The following is a 17,713-nucleotide window of genomic DNA, read 5'->3' on the forward strand; positions in this document are numbered from 1 at the left end:
ATCTTTTTTTTTTTTTTAAGATTTTATTTATTTATTTGACAGACAGAGATCACAAGTAGGCAGAGAAGCAGGCAGAGAGAGAGAGGAGGAAGCAGGCTCCCTGCTGAGCAGAGAGCCGGATACGGGGCTCCATCCCAGAACCGTGGGATCATGACCTGAGCTGAAGGCAGAGGCTTTAACCCACTGAGCCACCCGGGCGCCCCAGCTTCCAAAAATCTTAATAACAAAAAGTTTCTAGCATGAAGCTTTGAAATTAAATACAGACATGTTCTGTAGAACCTGCCTAGAATACCTGCCAAGAACAACCCTGGTTCTTTTTAATAACCAAACTTCATAGAATGTATGGATCTCTCAATTCCTTTTTATTTTTCAGCTTAAGTTTATGTAGTGGGCGGGGAGGGGGGGATGTTTATCTTCCAAAACTTAGTATAGCATTCCAAACAAAAATTATGGGCCGGGAAAATCTTGGTCTTATAATGGCAGAACCTCAGAATCACCTGTAGAGGCCTTGCAAAGCCGGTGTCTGTTAAGGGGTTGTGCATCCCTGCTGTGATGTGCAGATCGTACTCTGAGCTGATGTCTGGCATTGTGTTTCTCCTCAACATTTTTGTCTCAATACCTTTTATATTGAGCCCCCGTTTTTTTTCTAGTGTTACACAAATGACTCCCAGAAAAGTTGGGAAAGTATTGGGGAAAAGTATAAGGAAAGAGACAAAGTGAATAAACAAAGTGAATAAGAGGTTACTGGGAAAGAAAAGTCTCTATACAAAACAGTGATTCACGTACCATTTTGTTTGTGGTCAAGGAGGCAGTGAACATTCTAACCTACCGATTTCGTATTAGGCTGAACCATATGAAACTGCTGATGTTTGACTTTTTTTAATCTATAAAAATGACTGTTTCATGTTTCAACCTAATACTTACAAATAGGTATTTTACTATGTATTTAAGTTACAGTTTAAGGAATTGGAGGCTTGGGATTGAGTGTAATTAATTATGACTTGTTCCATTTAAAAAATGGGAAATGGTATTAGTTATCATTGTCTTGCATAATTTTGGACATTCAAGAGCAGATTACAGAGATTAATGTAATCTCTGTTTGCTAGTTTGTAAGTTTCTGAAATTTTATCCCAAACCCCCCAAACCCTAGTCTTTAGTGATGGAAATAAAGTGTTTAATATTTCTCACATTTGAATTCTGGTTTTAAAAAACAAATACACCTTTTATTATTATTTTTTTTATTTTTTTTTTTTAAAGATTTTATTTATTTATTTGACAGAGAGAGAAATCACAAGTAGGCGGAGAGTCAGGCAGAGAGAGAAAGAGAAGCAGGCTCCCGCTGAGCAAAGAGCCCGATGCGGGGCTTGATCCCAGGACACTGAGATCATGACCTGAGCCAAATGCAGCGGCTTAATCCACTGAGCCACCCAGGCGCCCCCAAATACACCTTTTAAATGCTCCCCTTAGGCTATTCTGTTTTTTGTGTTTTTTTTTTTTTCTTAATTGGCCTTCATGTGCACCTCTGCTGTAAACTGTCCTATTCTTACCCTACCAGTGTTTCTTTAGAAGATACTCTTGTTATTATGTTGTCTCGAGATTTTTTATTCCAGCAGCTTCCATTTTTCTGGAAATTATTAAAAATATTTTATGGTGGTAATGTTATAATAGGGATTTATTTATATAAAATTTTATTAAAATTACAGCACAGATGGTGAGTACTAAAATAATACAAGAAGGTTACTATGGAAAGTGACACATGAGGTGCTTGGCTGGCTCAGTCATGGGGCAAGTGGCTTTTTGATATTAGGGATATGGGTTTGAGTTCCATGTTGAGTATAAAGATTACTCAAAAACAAAACAAAACAAAAAAAGTGACACAGCCAAGAAAGATTCCTCAAAGAAGGTGAATTGGTTAGACAGGTCTGGGGGAAACCAGTGCATAGGTCAGTCAGGATAGCCGAAGCATGGACAGTGACTGGAAGAGCAGACTATAGCAAGTTTTGAAGAGATGTGGGTGCCATGGTAGAGTTTGGACTTTGCTACTTGAGGTTTGGACATAGCTGAAGAACGACAAGATTATTAAGTAAGATAGCGGGAAAGTTGAGTAGAATTCTAGTAGAAAGGGACTGATAATAGGAAGACCAATTAGGAGAGACTTGTTCCATAATCCATATAAGCCCTAATGAGTGAACTAAGGTACTGAGAAAGCGTGGAGGAGACTCTTGAGTTTTATTTTTTAAATTCTGATTATGGAAAATTCCAAGCACAAGTTCATAGAATAGTATGATGACTCTCATATACCCATCACCCAGCTTCATCAATTGTGAACATTTTGTCAGTCTTGTTTTCTCTTTACTCCCTTTCCCATATGTTTGCCCTGTCTCTGTTAAGAGTATTTTAAAGCAAATCCTAGGTATGAATGAACATTTTTCTGTTGAGGGAGAAGAGAAAGAGTCAAGGATGGTACCCAGGTTTGTAGCTCAAGTGGTTAGTAAAACTGTTATTTCAGATAAAGACTTTAAAGTTGCAGGTTTATAGAAGAGTAATTTTCAGAAATCCCTCTGGGAGAAGTAGTCATTTGCAACTGTGGGTACATAGCTAAAGGTGACATGGTTAGTCATGATTATAAAGGATCAAATCATCCTGGGATAGGGAGAAATGATAGAATCCTGGGGAATACCAGTATTGAAGGACTTGGCTGAGGAGGTAAAAGTGGTGAAGGGGACTGAGAAGGGAAGTTCAGAGAAGTAGGAGATGAACAGTAGGAAAGATAATTCTTAACTAAGAACTTTAAAAATTCAGTTCCTCGGGCGCCTGGGTGGCTCAGTGGGTTGAACCGCTGCCTTCGGCTCAGGTCATGATCTCAGGGTCCTGGGATCGAGTCCCGCATCGGGCTCTCTGCTCAGCAGGGAGCCTGCTTCCCTCTCTCTCTGCCTGCCTCTCCGACTACTTGTGATTTCTCTCTGTCAAATAAATAAATAAAATCTTTAAAAAAAAAAAAATTCAGTTCCTCAGTTGCATTAGGTACATTTCAGGTGCTCATTAGCTACATGTGACTGATGACTATTTTATTTGACAGCACTAATCTCTATAGAGAGGGAGGTAGAGGACTCCTTCGCTGAATCCTGGCTAATTCACAGCTGTGTTCTCTACTGAGAAGTATTTTTTATATGTAAAATATTTTTTATTTTGTGGGACAAAATTTTATTATGTGGTGATGGGGGTAGCTCTGTTTCTTATGGCTTTTATCTTCTGCATTTTAAAAAAATCTTTTGCATTATTTAAGCAGATTAGATAAGTATTGTTAGTGAATGAAGGAGGCTGAGATATGACAAGGAGTGGTAGAAACTGTGAAAAACTGCAAAGCACCTGTCAGCCCGAGGTGATGTTCACTATGTAAGGATGAGGGTCCGGGCACCTGGGTGGTTCAGTTGGAGGAGCATCTGACTTGGTTTTGGCTCAGGTCTTCATGATCTCAGGGTCATGAGATGAGCCCTGAATAGCCTCCATATTCAACAGGGAGTCAGCGGCTTCTCTTCCCTCTCCCTCTGCCCCTTCCTCCCAGCTTGTGTGCACTTGCGCGCATATGCACACTCTGTCTCTCTCTCTAAAATAAACAAATCTTAAAAAAAAAAAAAAAAAAAAGAATGAGGGTCAGGTGTTACCCAAATTTTTTTTCCTGAGGAAAACTAAGTCGAGATTTTTTTTTTTATCTGATTTTTAAAACCTTCCTAGAAAACCCTGCATTTTAAACCAACTTTAGTAAGCTGAATTGGGCCTATGGCCAATCTTTGATTTAGTATTTATTGGTTGCAAATGTAATTTTAAATTTCCTTGGTTCCTTGGTTTTATTTCACTATCCAGTCTAGATGTGAAAGGGCAAAATACACACTTCAGGGAAATACGAAATGCTATAGAAGTTCAGATAAGGGTTTGAAGAATCTCATCTGGGATAATCAGAAAGAATCCATGGGAGCTGGAAGAGGCTTGAGGAGGAAGGGCAAGCTCTGGTTAAGTTAAGAGTGAGAGGGCACTTCAGGCAGCACATAAAGATAATGGGAAAGAGCAGGTCTGTTCACAAAAAATATAATGTAAGAGGAGAGTTGGTAAGTGTTGCAAACTGTTATCCCTCTACAGCTGTAGATGGATTATTTCTTAGGCCAAAATCATGTTCTGAGCAGTTGGGTAATAACAGCAGGCATTTGGAAATGTGCTGAAATTAGGCAAGATCAAGGATAGTGACCTAGATAAAAGAATCATCCGTATATAAATGACTATTCTTAATATTGCTTTACCTCTATAATGTCTGTAATGATAGTCCCCTTTTTTTATTCCCAGTACTAGCAATTTGTATTCTCTTATTTTCCTGATTAGTTTGGCGGGGGCGGGGTGGGGGTGGGGGGTGGCGTATTAGTTTCCTGTGGCTGTTGTAACAAATTACCACATTTGGTGGCTAAGAAGGAAATATATTCTCTTGTGGTTCTGGGGACCAGGCGTCTAAAATCAGTTTCCCTGGACCAAAATCAAGGTGTTAGGCAGGACCTTAGGAGAATACATTCCTTGCCTTCTCCACTTGTGGAGGCTACTAGCTTCCTTGGATTGGGACTGCATGACTCTGATCTTCAAGACCAGCATCTTCAAATTTCTGCTCCCTCTTCACAGTACCTTCTCTGCGTAAAATCTCTCTCTCCATCGCTCGTATAAGGATACATATGATTGCATTTGGGGCCCATTGGGATAATCTCCCCATCTCAAGTTTGTTGTTTCTGTTCAAAGAATCAATTTTTTACTTTCCTGACTTCCTCTTTTTGTTTATTTCATTGATTTCTGATCTTTGTTATTGCTTTTTTCAAATTTGGGTTTATTTTACCTTTCACTAAACTTTTTAGAGGCTTAGCTTCTTGATTTTCAACCTTTTCTAATGTAAACAAGGCTAGCATATTAGTTTTCTATGATGCATAAAAATTACTACAAACAGCAGGTAAAAATAACATACATTTTTTAACTCCAGCAGTTTCTGTGGGTCAGGAATAGTCTGCTTAGAATATGCTAAGGCTGTAACAGTGTTGTCCAGGTTGTGTTCCCACCTGGAGGCTCAACTGGAGAAGACTCTGCTTTCAATCTCACTGAGGATTTTGGCAGAATTCATTTTCTTTCAATGTGGAACCAAGGGCCCCAGCTGCTTGCTGGCTATTCCCTGGAAGACTCATGGTTCCTTGCCATTCAGCCACTTAGCGAGCCAGTAAGAGGAATCTCTAGAGTTAGTCTGCTATCAAGACAGTCTTTTTTTTTTTTTTAAGATTTTATTTATTTATTTGTTAGAGAGAGAGAGAGTGCACGCACACGAGCACAGGCAGACAGAGTGGTAGGCAGAGGCAGAGGAAGAAGTAGGCTCCCTGCAGAGGGAGAAGCAGGCTCTCTGCTGAGCAAGGACCCATTTGTGAGATTCCATCCCAGGACGCTGGGATCATGACCTGAGCCGAAGGCAGTTGCTCAACCAACTGAGCCACCCAGGCGTCCCAAGACAGTCTTTTTTTTATACATGTAGTTTTATTGATAAATGAGGCACATACAGGGTATAGTTAAGAAATGAAATTAGACTTATTTCACAGATAAGTCAGTTTGAAAGTTCACTTAGTATCTATAAATGCCATACTTGTTACCTCTGATAATATTTTAGATCCCGCGCTATCTGCCTATATTTCACTTATATTTATGAGGGAATTGGAATTAGTTGGGGTTTTCTCAAAAGCAAAAACTATTAGGTAAATATTTTCATTTTAAAATTTTTGCATATTTACTATATTTACTCATATTTGAGACAGACATTTATTACCTTTGTAAGACAAACAACAATATGTTAGAAAAAGATGATGGTAGGAGAAATATCATGGTATGGAAGATAACATACTGCTTTTGTTTTTAAGGCAGTCTTCTATAATGTAATCAGGATAATGATAATCCCATCATCTTTGCCATATTCATTGTCAGAAACAAGTTACAGGTCCTGTCCACACTCAGGAAGAGGGGATTACACAAAGGTGTGAACACCAGGATGCAGGGATTCTAGAGAGCAGGCCACTTTAGGGTCTGTCCACCATTGCCATAAAATTCCTTCTTTTAGCTGCATCCTACAAATCTTGATATATTATTATCAGTCAGTTCAAAATATTTTTAAATTTCCCTTATGATTATTTCTTTGATCCATCAATTACTTAGAAAAGTGTTTTTAAAATTTCAAATATTTAGGTATTTCAGTACCTTAAAATTTATCGAGATTTGTTTTTATGTTCTCTAATATACGCTCTGTCTTAGTAAAGGTACCGTGTGCATTTGTATTACACCATGTGCATGTGTATTCTTCAGTTGTCATCGGTAATAGTCTGCAGATAACCAGTGAGGTCGATGCACTTGATAGTGTGGTCCATATAGTGTTTGTCTACTTTGTGTGTGTGTGTGTATCTATGTCTATTTCACTTGTGTGGTGGTGTTAAAAATCTTTAACTGGATGGGTTTTGCCATTTCTCTTTTTCATTTTGTCAGTTTTCCTTTTTTGTATTTTAAAGTACTTTTATAAGCTGCACATACATTTGTGATTGTTATAGCTGCCTTATGAATTTATTTTTCTACTTTTGAAATATCCTTGTTTATCTCTGATATATTGCTTTGAAGTCTGTATGTTGTCTGATTAGTATAGTCCCTTCAACTTCCTGATGCTTACTCTATTAAACTGTATCTGTGATAGATACAGTATGTTTGAGTTTTGCTTTGTTATCCATTCTGACAGTTTCTGCTTTTAATTAGAGTATTTTGTCCTTTAATATTTAATGAAGTTGTTGGCTTGGATTCTGCTATATTCCTCCAAAGAACATTGATTTGTTCTAGCAGGCAAATTTGGCTGGCAACTCAAATCTCACTTTCTTTTATCCTTAGCTAAGCTGCTTGGAGTCTGTCTTGTGCATGTGTTACCCAGAGATTTGGGTAACATACATAGGTTGGGGCTCTCCCTCTCTGGCTCTCTCCTTTCTTTCCCTTATTTTCCTGCAACTGTAGTTACCCCCAAACTGTTTTCTCTATCTGCATGCCAAAGAGACTGAATTTTCTATGGGTGTTTAGCCCTAACCAGGGCTTACACTCAATCTGTTGTAAGCCATGAAAACAGGAAACTTACTTAATGCCATTTCCTTCTCCAACCATCTTTGACTCCCCCTCTAGAATCTGCCTCCTTTTGGCCACTCTCTGGTGCCTTCAAGTAGTTGTTTTGTTTAGAGTTTACAATTTTTAGCTATGGAGGTTTGATCTAGTAGAAGCTTTTTGGCCATATGAGAAACAAAACTGAGAAGCATTTTGAAACATTGTATTTTAGAAGTTATTTGTGGTGTAATGGGATGGTAAAAATAAGCTATTATAACCTCATTAAATCTAAGCTAAATTTGAGAATTTCCCTTACATTAGAGTCATTTTATTCTACTTTTCTGTCTTCAAAATATAGCTACTTAGAAATAATTGATAAGTGGTTTTTATTATAGCTCCAATTAAAGGAAATTCTTTGGCATAGGTAGTATCTTTGTTTCAGCTGATCCTCATTACCAGTTAGCTTTTTGAAGAGATGATGAGGCCAGGCTTCAGACCCAGTGCCCGGAGTAGTACTTGACAGAATTTTAAAAATATCTATTATTTCAGGGGCGCCTGGGTGGCTCGGTGGGTTGGGCCTCTGCCTTCGGCTCAGGTCATGATCCCAGGGTCCTGGGATCGAGCCCCGCTTCGGGCTCTCTGCTCAGCGGGGAGCCTGCTTCTTCCTCTCTCTCTGCCTGCCTCTCTGCCTACTTGTGATCTCTCTCTGTCAGATAAATAAATAAAATCTTTTAAAAAAAAATATTATTTCAAAATGCAGATAATGATTGGAGTTATGAGTAATTGTTTTCTTTTACATTATCTTCTGTATTCCCTGTTTTCTACAGTGAGCATGTATTTCTGCTACTGTCTTTATAATTACAAAATGTTTAAATGAGATTTAAATTTTCTAGAAATACATAGCATAGAAAGGAATAGTCTTGTCTGTAATTCTGCTCTCCAGAGGCAACCATTGTCAGCCAAACTGCATGTTGCCAAAGTCCTTTGTTTGCATGCTACCACTTTGATGCATCTGTTTTAACCTAGGGAATGGTCTGACAGCAGCTGGAAGTGCACAAGCTGCACTTGTCATAGACAAACTCAAGGATACTTGTTGTAGGTATCAGGAAGATTGGAAAACCGTGACCCAGAAAATTTTAACTTGGTAGGGAGAAAAAAAACAATGCAGAATAATCTAACAGCAGTTAAAATTGCGTATAGTCAGACTAACAGCAGTAGTCAATCTTGAAAATTTAGAGCAACTAAATTTGACCCAGGAAAACCAGACTTGGTAGAAATAATGTCCACAAAACAGACTTTTAAAATGATAAGATGTGGGGCACCTTGGTGGCTCAGTGGGTTAAGCCTCCGCCTTCACCTCAGATCATGATCTCAAGGACCTGGGATGGAGCCCTGCATCGGGCTCTCTGCTCAGCAGGAAGCCTGCTTCACCCTCTCTCTCTGCCTGCCTCTCTGCCTACTTGTGATCTCTCTCTCTGTTAAATAAATAAAATCTTTAAAATAAAATGATAAGATGTAATTGATAAAGATAGGACATGATAAATTAATTCTTTGTTAGAAATTTGGTACTTTAGCCTGATAAAAATGATTACAGTAAACTAAAATGGAACAAAATGGAGTTGGTTTAACTATGATTTATTATTATCATTATTAATTTGACTTTGCTTGTCTTGGACAACATTCTGTGTTAGATCATACAGCTTTAGCTCATTCTTTTTAATGACCACTTTTATGCCATTACATGAATCTAATAATTTATTCCACCTTTTAAAAACACAATTCTGTTTTCCAGAATATGCTTTTAAGGCTATTAACCAGGGTGGCCTTACATCGGTAGCTGTCAGAGGGAAGGACTGTGCAGTAATTGTCACACAGAAGAAAGTACCTGTAAGTAATACTGCCCAGGTAGCCAATTGTTATGGAATATAATGCAAAGATTTTTCACAAGTTTGTACAGAAGTATATGACTACCTATATACATTCACATTACTATTCCTGCTTTGCCTCTGCTTGTCTGTTTCATTCAACAAGTATCTACTGAGTAGCTATGGGTGGTTTAGCTGAGTAGACAGTTAATTTATTGAACTTTGTGGTGTGATTATAAGCACAATGGGAATTCTAGATCTTTTGTCTTCAGGGACCTTGAAACAGGCTTTGGTGAGCTATAGTTCTTGCCCACTAGAAACCTGTCATCTAAAAAATGAAGACTGAGTCTCCTCCCTGCCTTTTTAAAAAACTGGTTTTATCTATAAAGTGAACAGAGAACATTTATTATATAGTTTATCACTATAATTTTATAGTATTTCTTTTATTATTTTTTTATAATTTTGTAGTATTTTTTTGTCCCTGCACAGAGACCTCTGATTTTTAAAAAGTTACCTTGATTTATTTTGTTCATTAGGACAAATTATTGGATTCCAGCACAGTGACTCACTTATTCAAGATAACTGAAAACATTGGCTGTGTGATGACAGGAATGACAGGTAATTGGCTCAGTTTCTACTTAGATTTGTTATTTTATTCAAATTATTTTTGAGTTTTGTGTTAATTTTTAAAAGGCTTCCTTTAGTGCCTCATTTGCAGATAGTAGGAGTAGATTTGCAGTCTTCCAAGGCTAATGTCAGTATATTCAGAGTATTATAAGCTGTTTTGAAATCTTAAGTATTATAGAATTAGATCTCTGTTTCTATTGCTGTCAGGGAAACTGGGCTGAGGCCCCTGTCATAGACATTTATTTCATATATAGTTAATAGTTTAAGGAGATGTAAGTATATTTCAAACCTGGTAATAATGTCACTATTAGAAGAGAATGAGAATTACAGAAATTGCTTTGAGTTTCTATTTTCTGAAATCAAGGGAAAATTAAAGCCTACAGAAAAGATCAGAAGAAACATTATTCTCTCTCCTTAAAACTTGTTCTTTTGGGGATTATTAGACACCTGCAGAAATATTTTGACAGCTGTTGAAGGGCTTAGCATGAAAGTACAGTGCTATATGTAGAACTCCATCTTTTATTTATTTATTTATTAAGATTTTATTTATTAATTTGACAGGCAGAGATCACGAGGAGGCAGAGAGGCAGGCAGAGAGAGAGGGGAGGGGTAAGCAGGCTCCCTGCTGAGCAGAGAGCCCGATGCGGGACTCGATCCCAGGACCCCGGGATCATGACCTGAGCTGAAGGCAGAGGCTTTAACCCACTGAGCCCCCCGGGCACCCGAACTCCATCTTTTAAAAATGTTTTCCTTTTCTGTCATATACGTGTTGCTGAGTCACTGACTATTCAGTAGTGATAGAAAAAGCCAGAGTGGACCACTTTTGCTTCTCTCCAGTCATAGTGGAGATTTTACATATTTATATAAATATATACATACATGTATATACATACACATATACATATACATATATATATATGGAAAATTGAAATCGTCTGATTTTGAGGTTCACTCTTTCCTCTAAAGTAATAAACTTGTGTTTTTTATGCTCTAAGCTGACAGCAGATCCCAGGTACAGAGGGCACGCTATGAGGCAGCTAATTGGAAATACAAGTATGGCTATGAGATTCCTGTGGACATGCTGTGCAAAAGGATTGCTGATATTTCTCAGGTCTACACACAGAATGCTGAAATGAGGCCTCTTGGTTGTTGTAAGTATGCTAAGATGACTCCCAAAGAATTGATGAATTACATGGTGTTTTTTTTTTTTAGAGAACATGAATTAAGTTATTGCAGTAACACTTGGGTTCTGAACATGTGGTTTGGAAATTATATAAGCTGAGGAACTCTTATACTAAATCAGCAATGAAGGGTAGGTTTCACAATAGTATTTTAGGTATTACCATTTAAGCTTTAGATGCTATTAGATTTTTTACCAAAATATTTCTTTTAAGGGTATGTGATTTGAAAGATCTGAATCACTGTTATATTGGACTGTTGTAATGGAGGTTTTACTGCAATTCCAGATTATGCTTTCAATGGAAATGCCTAAATTGACATCTTAACAGTGTAGCTCTTTTTTTTATTTTGACCACCCTAAAGAATCAGGCTCACACACATGTTCCTGTGATTGATATTTTTAGAATACATTACATTTCTTAAAAGTAAGTAAAATTCTCTTGGGAGAGAGAGGAGATTTGCTGCTTTTAGATTTAATGTAATACATTAGCCTAAAAAAATTCAGCACATGTGTTTCTGTGTTGTGTCATTTATGAGAAAAAGCAGTCAGCGTAGAGCTTTTCTTCAACATCTGACCCTATTTTTTAACTCTCAGATAAGAATGCTCCCTCAGTTTATTCAGTGATATTCTTTCTCACTCTCATCCTCTTCTGCTTTTTCTTCAGATGTTTTTGCTCACCAGATTTTCTCTGTGTTCCTTCTCTCCCTCTTGGCTCTGTCTGGGTGATCTCACCCTTCGTTCACTACCTGTATACAGCCAGTCACTGCCACGTTGGCAGTAGCCCAGTCCCTCCCTCCGTGTCCTGCAGATACTTCAGACTTGAAATTGTTGCTGTTTTCCTGCTTTCATCCTCAGTGTCTCTTTCCTGTGCTCTCCCCCCTTCCCTGGTCATCTTCCTCAGTCATCCAGCCTCAGCTCCAAATATCTGGTCCTTCTTCATCTCTTCCCTTTGCCACCTAATGTATTTGTCTCTTCTCTCCCTCCTCACTCTTTCCTCATCTTCCATGTTGGTACACAGTTATCTTTTTTAACTCAAATTTTTATTGTTGCTCCCTAGAAAAACCCATTCCTCGTCGAATACAGTGTTAATTCCAAACTCCTTAATATGATGTGCAAGGCCCTGAGAGTTTATTCCCAGGCAGCTTCTTGCATGTCCTGCTTTCCTTCTCAACCTGAAGTGCCAGTAGTGTGTAGGTCTTTTGTCATCACCTGGGTGTACCATTGCCTTTCTTGTCTTGATGCCTTTGTATGTGTTGTTCCTTGTGCCTTGATTGCCCTTCGTGTCCTTACCACCTGTGAAACCCTATTCATCTTGCAAGACCCAAAGTAGAGAAGTGTGCGCTCCCTCCAAGCAGTGAGTGGGTACTTCTTTTATGTTGCCATGTACTTTGTGTATAGCAGATATAACATGTAAAGAAAATTACAGAGTGACATAATCTTTGAATAAAACACAGATACCTGATCACTGTTTATCAATTAAACAAGGTTGAAAATTCCTCATTGTAGCACTATAAAAGTGAATAAAGTAATTGGTTAATACTGAATCTTAAAAGAGAGGGCACTATAGGCATACCTTGGAGATAATGGCAGGTTCAGTACAGACCATTGTGGTAAAGCTAATATCACAATATAGTGAGTCAAATGAATTTTTTGGTTTCCCAGTGCATATCAAAATTAAGTTTATGGTATAATCTATTAAGTGTGCAATAGCATTATATCTAAAAAGTAATGTACATACTTTAAATTTAAAATACTTTATTGTTAGAGACCTTGGTATATCTAAGCTTTCAGCAAGTCATAATCACTGATCATAAATCACCATAACACATACAATAATAATGAAAAAGTTTGAAATATTCCAGGAATTACCAAAACATGACACAGACACAAAGTGAGCAAACACTACTGGAAAAATGGACTTCCTCAACACAGGGTGGTTACAAACCTTTGTTTTCAAAACAAACAAACAAACAGAACACAGTATCCCTGAAGTGCAACACGCTATGAAACGAGGCATATATAAAAGAGGTTCAGGAGTTAAGCCATTCTTTAAATACTTTATTACCTGCTTTGCTGAGTAGAAAGTAGTTTGGTGGTGGTATTCGTTTTAATTATGTCATTACAACAACATGATTAGATATTTAATAACAAAACTGTATGTACAGAATTTAGAATTTGATTTCTTTTGACACTAGGGGAATGTACACCAGCAGTATCAAAGGTGGGCAGTGTGAAGATAAGGAAGTAGCCTCTGTATTTCACTTGGTGCCAGCATTCCAGGTGTAGTCCATACACTTTTAGTTCCCTGGAACCCTAAATTCTTAAGAACCTTAAGCTCTTAAACTTAAAACAAAAAGAAAAAGTCTTCCATAGCCAGCTAAATTAAAGAACTAGTGAAGTTTAAAGTAAGTGAACCTACAGCAGAATATTTAACATGCTATTACTATTTTTTTAAAAGAAAGTATATGAAAAATATGCTTTCCAAGTTTATTGACTGATAATACCTCAGGAGATCAGAGAAACATGTTTTGGGTAGTAGCAAGGATTAGAAAATTGTAAATTACACTTGTGATAGTTCATATTTTAAAAACACCTGAGTAAACCTTTGATGAAATGGAAATTTCTTGGTTACCTAATTTATCTTTAGTAATAACCTGTATTTCATCAGTTTTTTAAAACAAAATACATATCCTAAAATAGATGGCCAGAAAATCAACAACAGCTTTATGACAATACTAAGAGAGAAGAAACTGTGTTGTACAAAGGTATAAGATATTTAATGAGGGTCTTTCTTTTTAGGTATGATTTTAATTGGTATAGATGAAGAACAAGGCCCTCAGGTGTACAAGTGTGATCCTGCAGGTTACTACTGTGGGTTTAAAGCCACTGCAGCAGGAGTTAAACAAACGGAGTCAACCAGCTTCCTTGAAAAAAAAGTGAAGAAGAAATTTGATTGGACATTTGAGCAGACAGTGGAAGTAAGTTAGCCAAAAGCAGTTTTTTTGCAGATCATTGTATAATTGAAGTTTATAAAGGCTGTTCCTGGTTTAACACATGAGCCAGGTTTGTCAGCTTCATAGTAGAATTGGTGTCAGTCAGCTGACGTGGGAACAGTTAGGATTGCTTTTATTCACTTAATCCCTTATCTCATTTCGTAATGTATTTGAGAGTGCTTTCAACAAAACACATATAAAATGGGAAGATGGGACTAAAAATAAGAATCAAGACTAAGGCCTAAGACCTGCATGGTTATGACTCAAATTAGGCTTAAGCTTCTTGGTAACAAAAGTGAAAAAATTTAGTAATTGTTACCCTTATGGCCCTAAAGGCAAAACAGCCACATACCAAATTCTCAGGGAAAGAAACGTCTGGGTAACAGAATATATGCTCATAGCATGACTTGGCAGAGAAGTTCTATCTGGGATGCAAAAATAGAGCTCCTTTAACTCTGAGATCTTAAGGGGATAATTCATTATAATTGGGACGTTTTAAATAGACACAACAAGCTAAAATTCTTATACAAATATTTAGTAACCTTAGACTAAAGAAGCCTCTTACTAACTGCCAAGAAATTTTAGTGCATTTTGGAAAGGAGGAGCTGAGATACAGCCATTCTAAAGACTAATAACATGATTCTGATAAATGACAAAAGAAAAATGCTGTCTAATACTTTCATGTTTGGTTGGCAATATTATCTCATTTATACTAACAGGAGATACAAAGCTAGTTCTCATCTGGGAGGTACTATGCCTTGTTTAAATGTTTCTAAAAGGTCCTTTTTACTTACAGTTCATAATTACATAAGTAATTAATCACATCAGATACAAAGCCCTTAAATACATTCCTAAATTGTTAGTGTAGATTTTCCTTGAAGGAAGACTATATCATTCATGTTTACCCTGTCGTCCTCACCTCAAGTGCTTAACATAGTCCCCAGCATGTTCTAGTCCTCAAGCAAACAGACTCTTGTGTGTAAATCATCCTGTTTTGTTTGATGGATCCCTTTCATTTATGACTAAAATTCATATAAGCACGTTTCTTCTCATATACGCTAGTAACACGTGGCTTTGGAAATGTATCACTGAAACATGAAGCAAAAAATGAATAGCTTGTTGTTAACTCATGATTTGAATAAGCTTGGAAAGAGAATATCTTGGAGTCTCTGAAAAATACAATTTTAATGTTGGTACTTTTTTCAGACTGCAATTACATGCCTATCTACTGTTCTATCAATTGATTTCAAACCTTCAGAAATAGAAGTTGGAGTAGTTACAGTTGAAAATCCTAAGTTCAGGTGAGTTATATTGTCGGCCAAGTACTTAAAAGACGTTTGCCAAGAAATACATTACAGCCTAGAAAGGTAGAGGTGTTTGGGTCCATTTGTCCTACGAATCAGGGTGGGGAGTGCGGGGAGCATCTTTTTGAACTACATTTAGAGTTTTTCAATACTTAAGAGATCTGTTTTAAAACTTACTTGAGGTCCCTTTAAGACAGACATAACTGCTTTTCTTCTTATTTCTAAGTGATTTTATATCTGTATCAGAGGTAACATAAAATAACCTTCTCTATGTTAGGAGTAAAGTAAACATAAGTGTTTTCCTTTTTTTAGCCTGAGGCCAATAGAAATTCCTCTCCCAGTGTAGTAGTTTTTGGTTTTTTGAGGTGGAGCTTTGATTATTTAGTGGTTAGTTAAGGGGAGCTCTGAAGAGCAGTATGAAATACTGATCTACATCAGACGCTATTTGGAGATCTTTGGAAACCCCAAATTTTGAATACAGCTAATTGAATTGCAGATGCTGGATGCTTGTCTTTTCTTACTAAGAGACTAACTTCCACATATCAACCTTATAGCTTCCATGAGTCAGATCTGTACTGGGTGCTTAACGTATACCATCTCACTTAATCCTCCCAGAACCCTGCACGGTGGTTTACTTACCAGGAACCCGGATATGCTTATGAAAAATACTTCGTTTAAATGCATAGATGCATTATTTGTATCTACTCTTAGATCACAGTTACATAGACACTTGGTCATGGTTAGGGATGGGGTGGAAAGGTGGTACATTAAACTTAACTGAGGCTTGAAGAGTTTCTTGTTACTATGCTCTTTTTTTCCCTCCTAATTTACTCTTTTTGTTGCATGCAGGTGAGTGATTTAAACATGAGTGAAGTAAGAAAAATTCATAGAATAAAAAAAAAATTGTGAATCCTCTCCTCCCTGCCCCGTAGAAAATAGTTGTTTTATTTTGTTTTGGCAATACTGTTCTAGCAGGAACAATTTATAAAGGACCCGCTTAAAGGACCTGCAAGTTCTTTTTTCTGTTCTGCGACCCTCTGATAGCTTTTAACATTTTTATTTCCATCTATTAGTTAAATAGGTGAGAAGCCAAAGAACCTTATCTTCAAAAAGTTCTGTTACCATTTATAAATTTAGTAGTAGTAAGTATGCTTTAAAAATAACTATAATATGTAACATAAGCATCAACAACTACTATATAAACTACTTACATTGCTCCAGTCTGTACTAAAAAATGTCACTTCTAAAAATGTGACATTTTTAGAAGTCCAGCAGTAATAGGTCACATTAAAGGTTGCCAAGCATTTGATTTCTTTGGGGAAATAGCATCTGTTCATCATGAAGTGTTTTCTTATCTCTTAGCTCATAGAAACTTGAGTTATACAAGATGTAAAGGCTTCTTGACATAGGAGCTGAAATAGAATAGATTATGTATAGTTAGCTATATATTTAACTTAATTATCTTCTATCATCGCTGCAACTAAAAGGACTTATTTTCAGAAGACGTAATTTTTTTATCTGACGTCAAAGAAATAAATGTTTTTGTGTATAGATGAAGTTGATAAAATATTTGGGAAGTCTTCCAAAATAATCCAAAGGGATGAGTGGTGGGTAAACAGATTTTTTAAGAGTCTTATGCTCTTAAAATCTTAAAAAATTATGCTCTTATGCCGACCAAGCTAGCCAGGCACTAACAGATTTTTTAAATAGTAGCTATAAATGATTGATTGTTAAAGTTGGGTGTTAGGTACACAGGAATTTATTACTATCTGTTCATTCTACTTTCATGTGTGTTTGCAATTTTACATAATAAAAAGTTTTCAAAAAGTAAAATGGTTGTGGGTTTTCCCCCCTTGCCTTCCAGGATTCTTTCAGAAGCAGAGATTGATGCTCACCTTGTCGCTCTAGCAGAGAGAGACTAAACATTGTAGTTAGTTTACCAAATCCATGACGCCACTTGCCTGTGTGTTCGGTAACAACAGACCAACATTATGGAGGCCCCTGGATTGAAAAAGGAACCTCTCCCACTCCTGCCCTACCGCTGAAGTGGTTAGGACTCTGTATAAATAAAATCAGTGCTTTTGGAAAATGATCGCATCCTGTCTTAATTTCACCTCTAGTTTTAAGTGGAGCCTCTGGTGCATGCAGACTGTTCAGTGTTCACCATCACCACACTGGAGCTTTTCTCGTTTTGTTGACGGAGATCCAGGTTTCTTTGGTTTCAGGAACTTAATAGGCGGAAGTTTAAACTGTAGCTATATGGCCTAACTAATGGCAAACTAAAAACTGGTTTCAAAACTTGGCTCTGACTATAAGCGGACATGTAAGGCAAGGCCTCTGTTTTGCAATTCTTTGTTCATTCAGATGTAATATTCCTGAACCTAGACTCCAAGTGCCATCGGAGGTTTTAATTATAGTGAAAAGATTGACATTGTTTTATTCATTGGTTTTGAGATACACATTTAATCTGTACTCCATAAGGTCCAGTATCTTTAAGAGCAGAAATCGCAGTTGCCTTAGAAACAACAGGGCTTGAAAAGCAGAATCTGTGTATTTTCTCTGCTGCCTTAAAATTATTTAAAGCAGACTTTAAAGAACTCATCTATAGTA

The 17,713-nt window shown here is 37.0% G+C and overlaps 1 protein-coding gene across 3 annotated transcripts in view; it reads left to right on the forward strand.

Annotated features, from left to right (window-relative positions):
- PSMA6 (proteasome 20S subunit alpha 6) overlaps window positions 1-17,192 on the forward strand; it is a 33,630-nt gene extending 16,438 nt beyond the window's left edge. For all 3 annotated transcript variants that reach the window (XM_032344030.1, XM_032344029.1, XM_032344028.1), the window contains exons 2-7: window positions 8,927-9,021; window positions 9,536-9,617; window positions 10,622-10,777; window positions 13,606-13,784; window positions 15,006-15,100; window positions 16,968-17,192. In XM_032344030.1, coding sequence (XP_032199921.1) covers window positions 8,927-9,021; window positions 9,536-9,617; window positions 10,622-10,777; window positions 13,606-13,784; window positions 15,006-15,100; window positions 16,968-17,025 — 665 coding nt within the window. In that variant the 3' untranslated portion in view covers window positions 17,026-17,192. The remainder of the gene's footprint in view (window positions 1-8,926; window positions 9,022-9,535; window positions 9,618-10,621; window positions 10,778-13,605; window positions 13,785-15,005; window positions 15,101-16,967) is intronic.
- Window positions 17,193-17,713: the final 521 nt, after the last annotated feature.

Source organism: Mustela erminea, chromosome 5 (genome assembly GCF_009829155.1).
Source record: "Mustela erminea isolate mMusErm1 chromosome 5, mMusErm1.Pri, whole genome shotgun sequence".
NCBI lineage: Eukaryota > Metazoa > Chordata > Mammalia > Carnivora > Mustelidae > Mustela > Mustela erminea.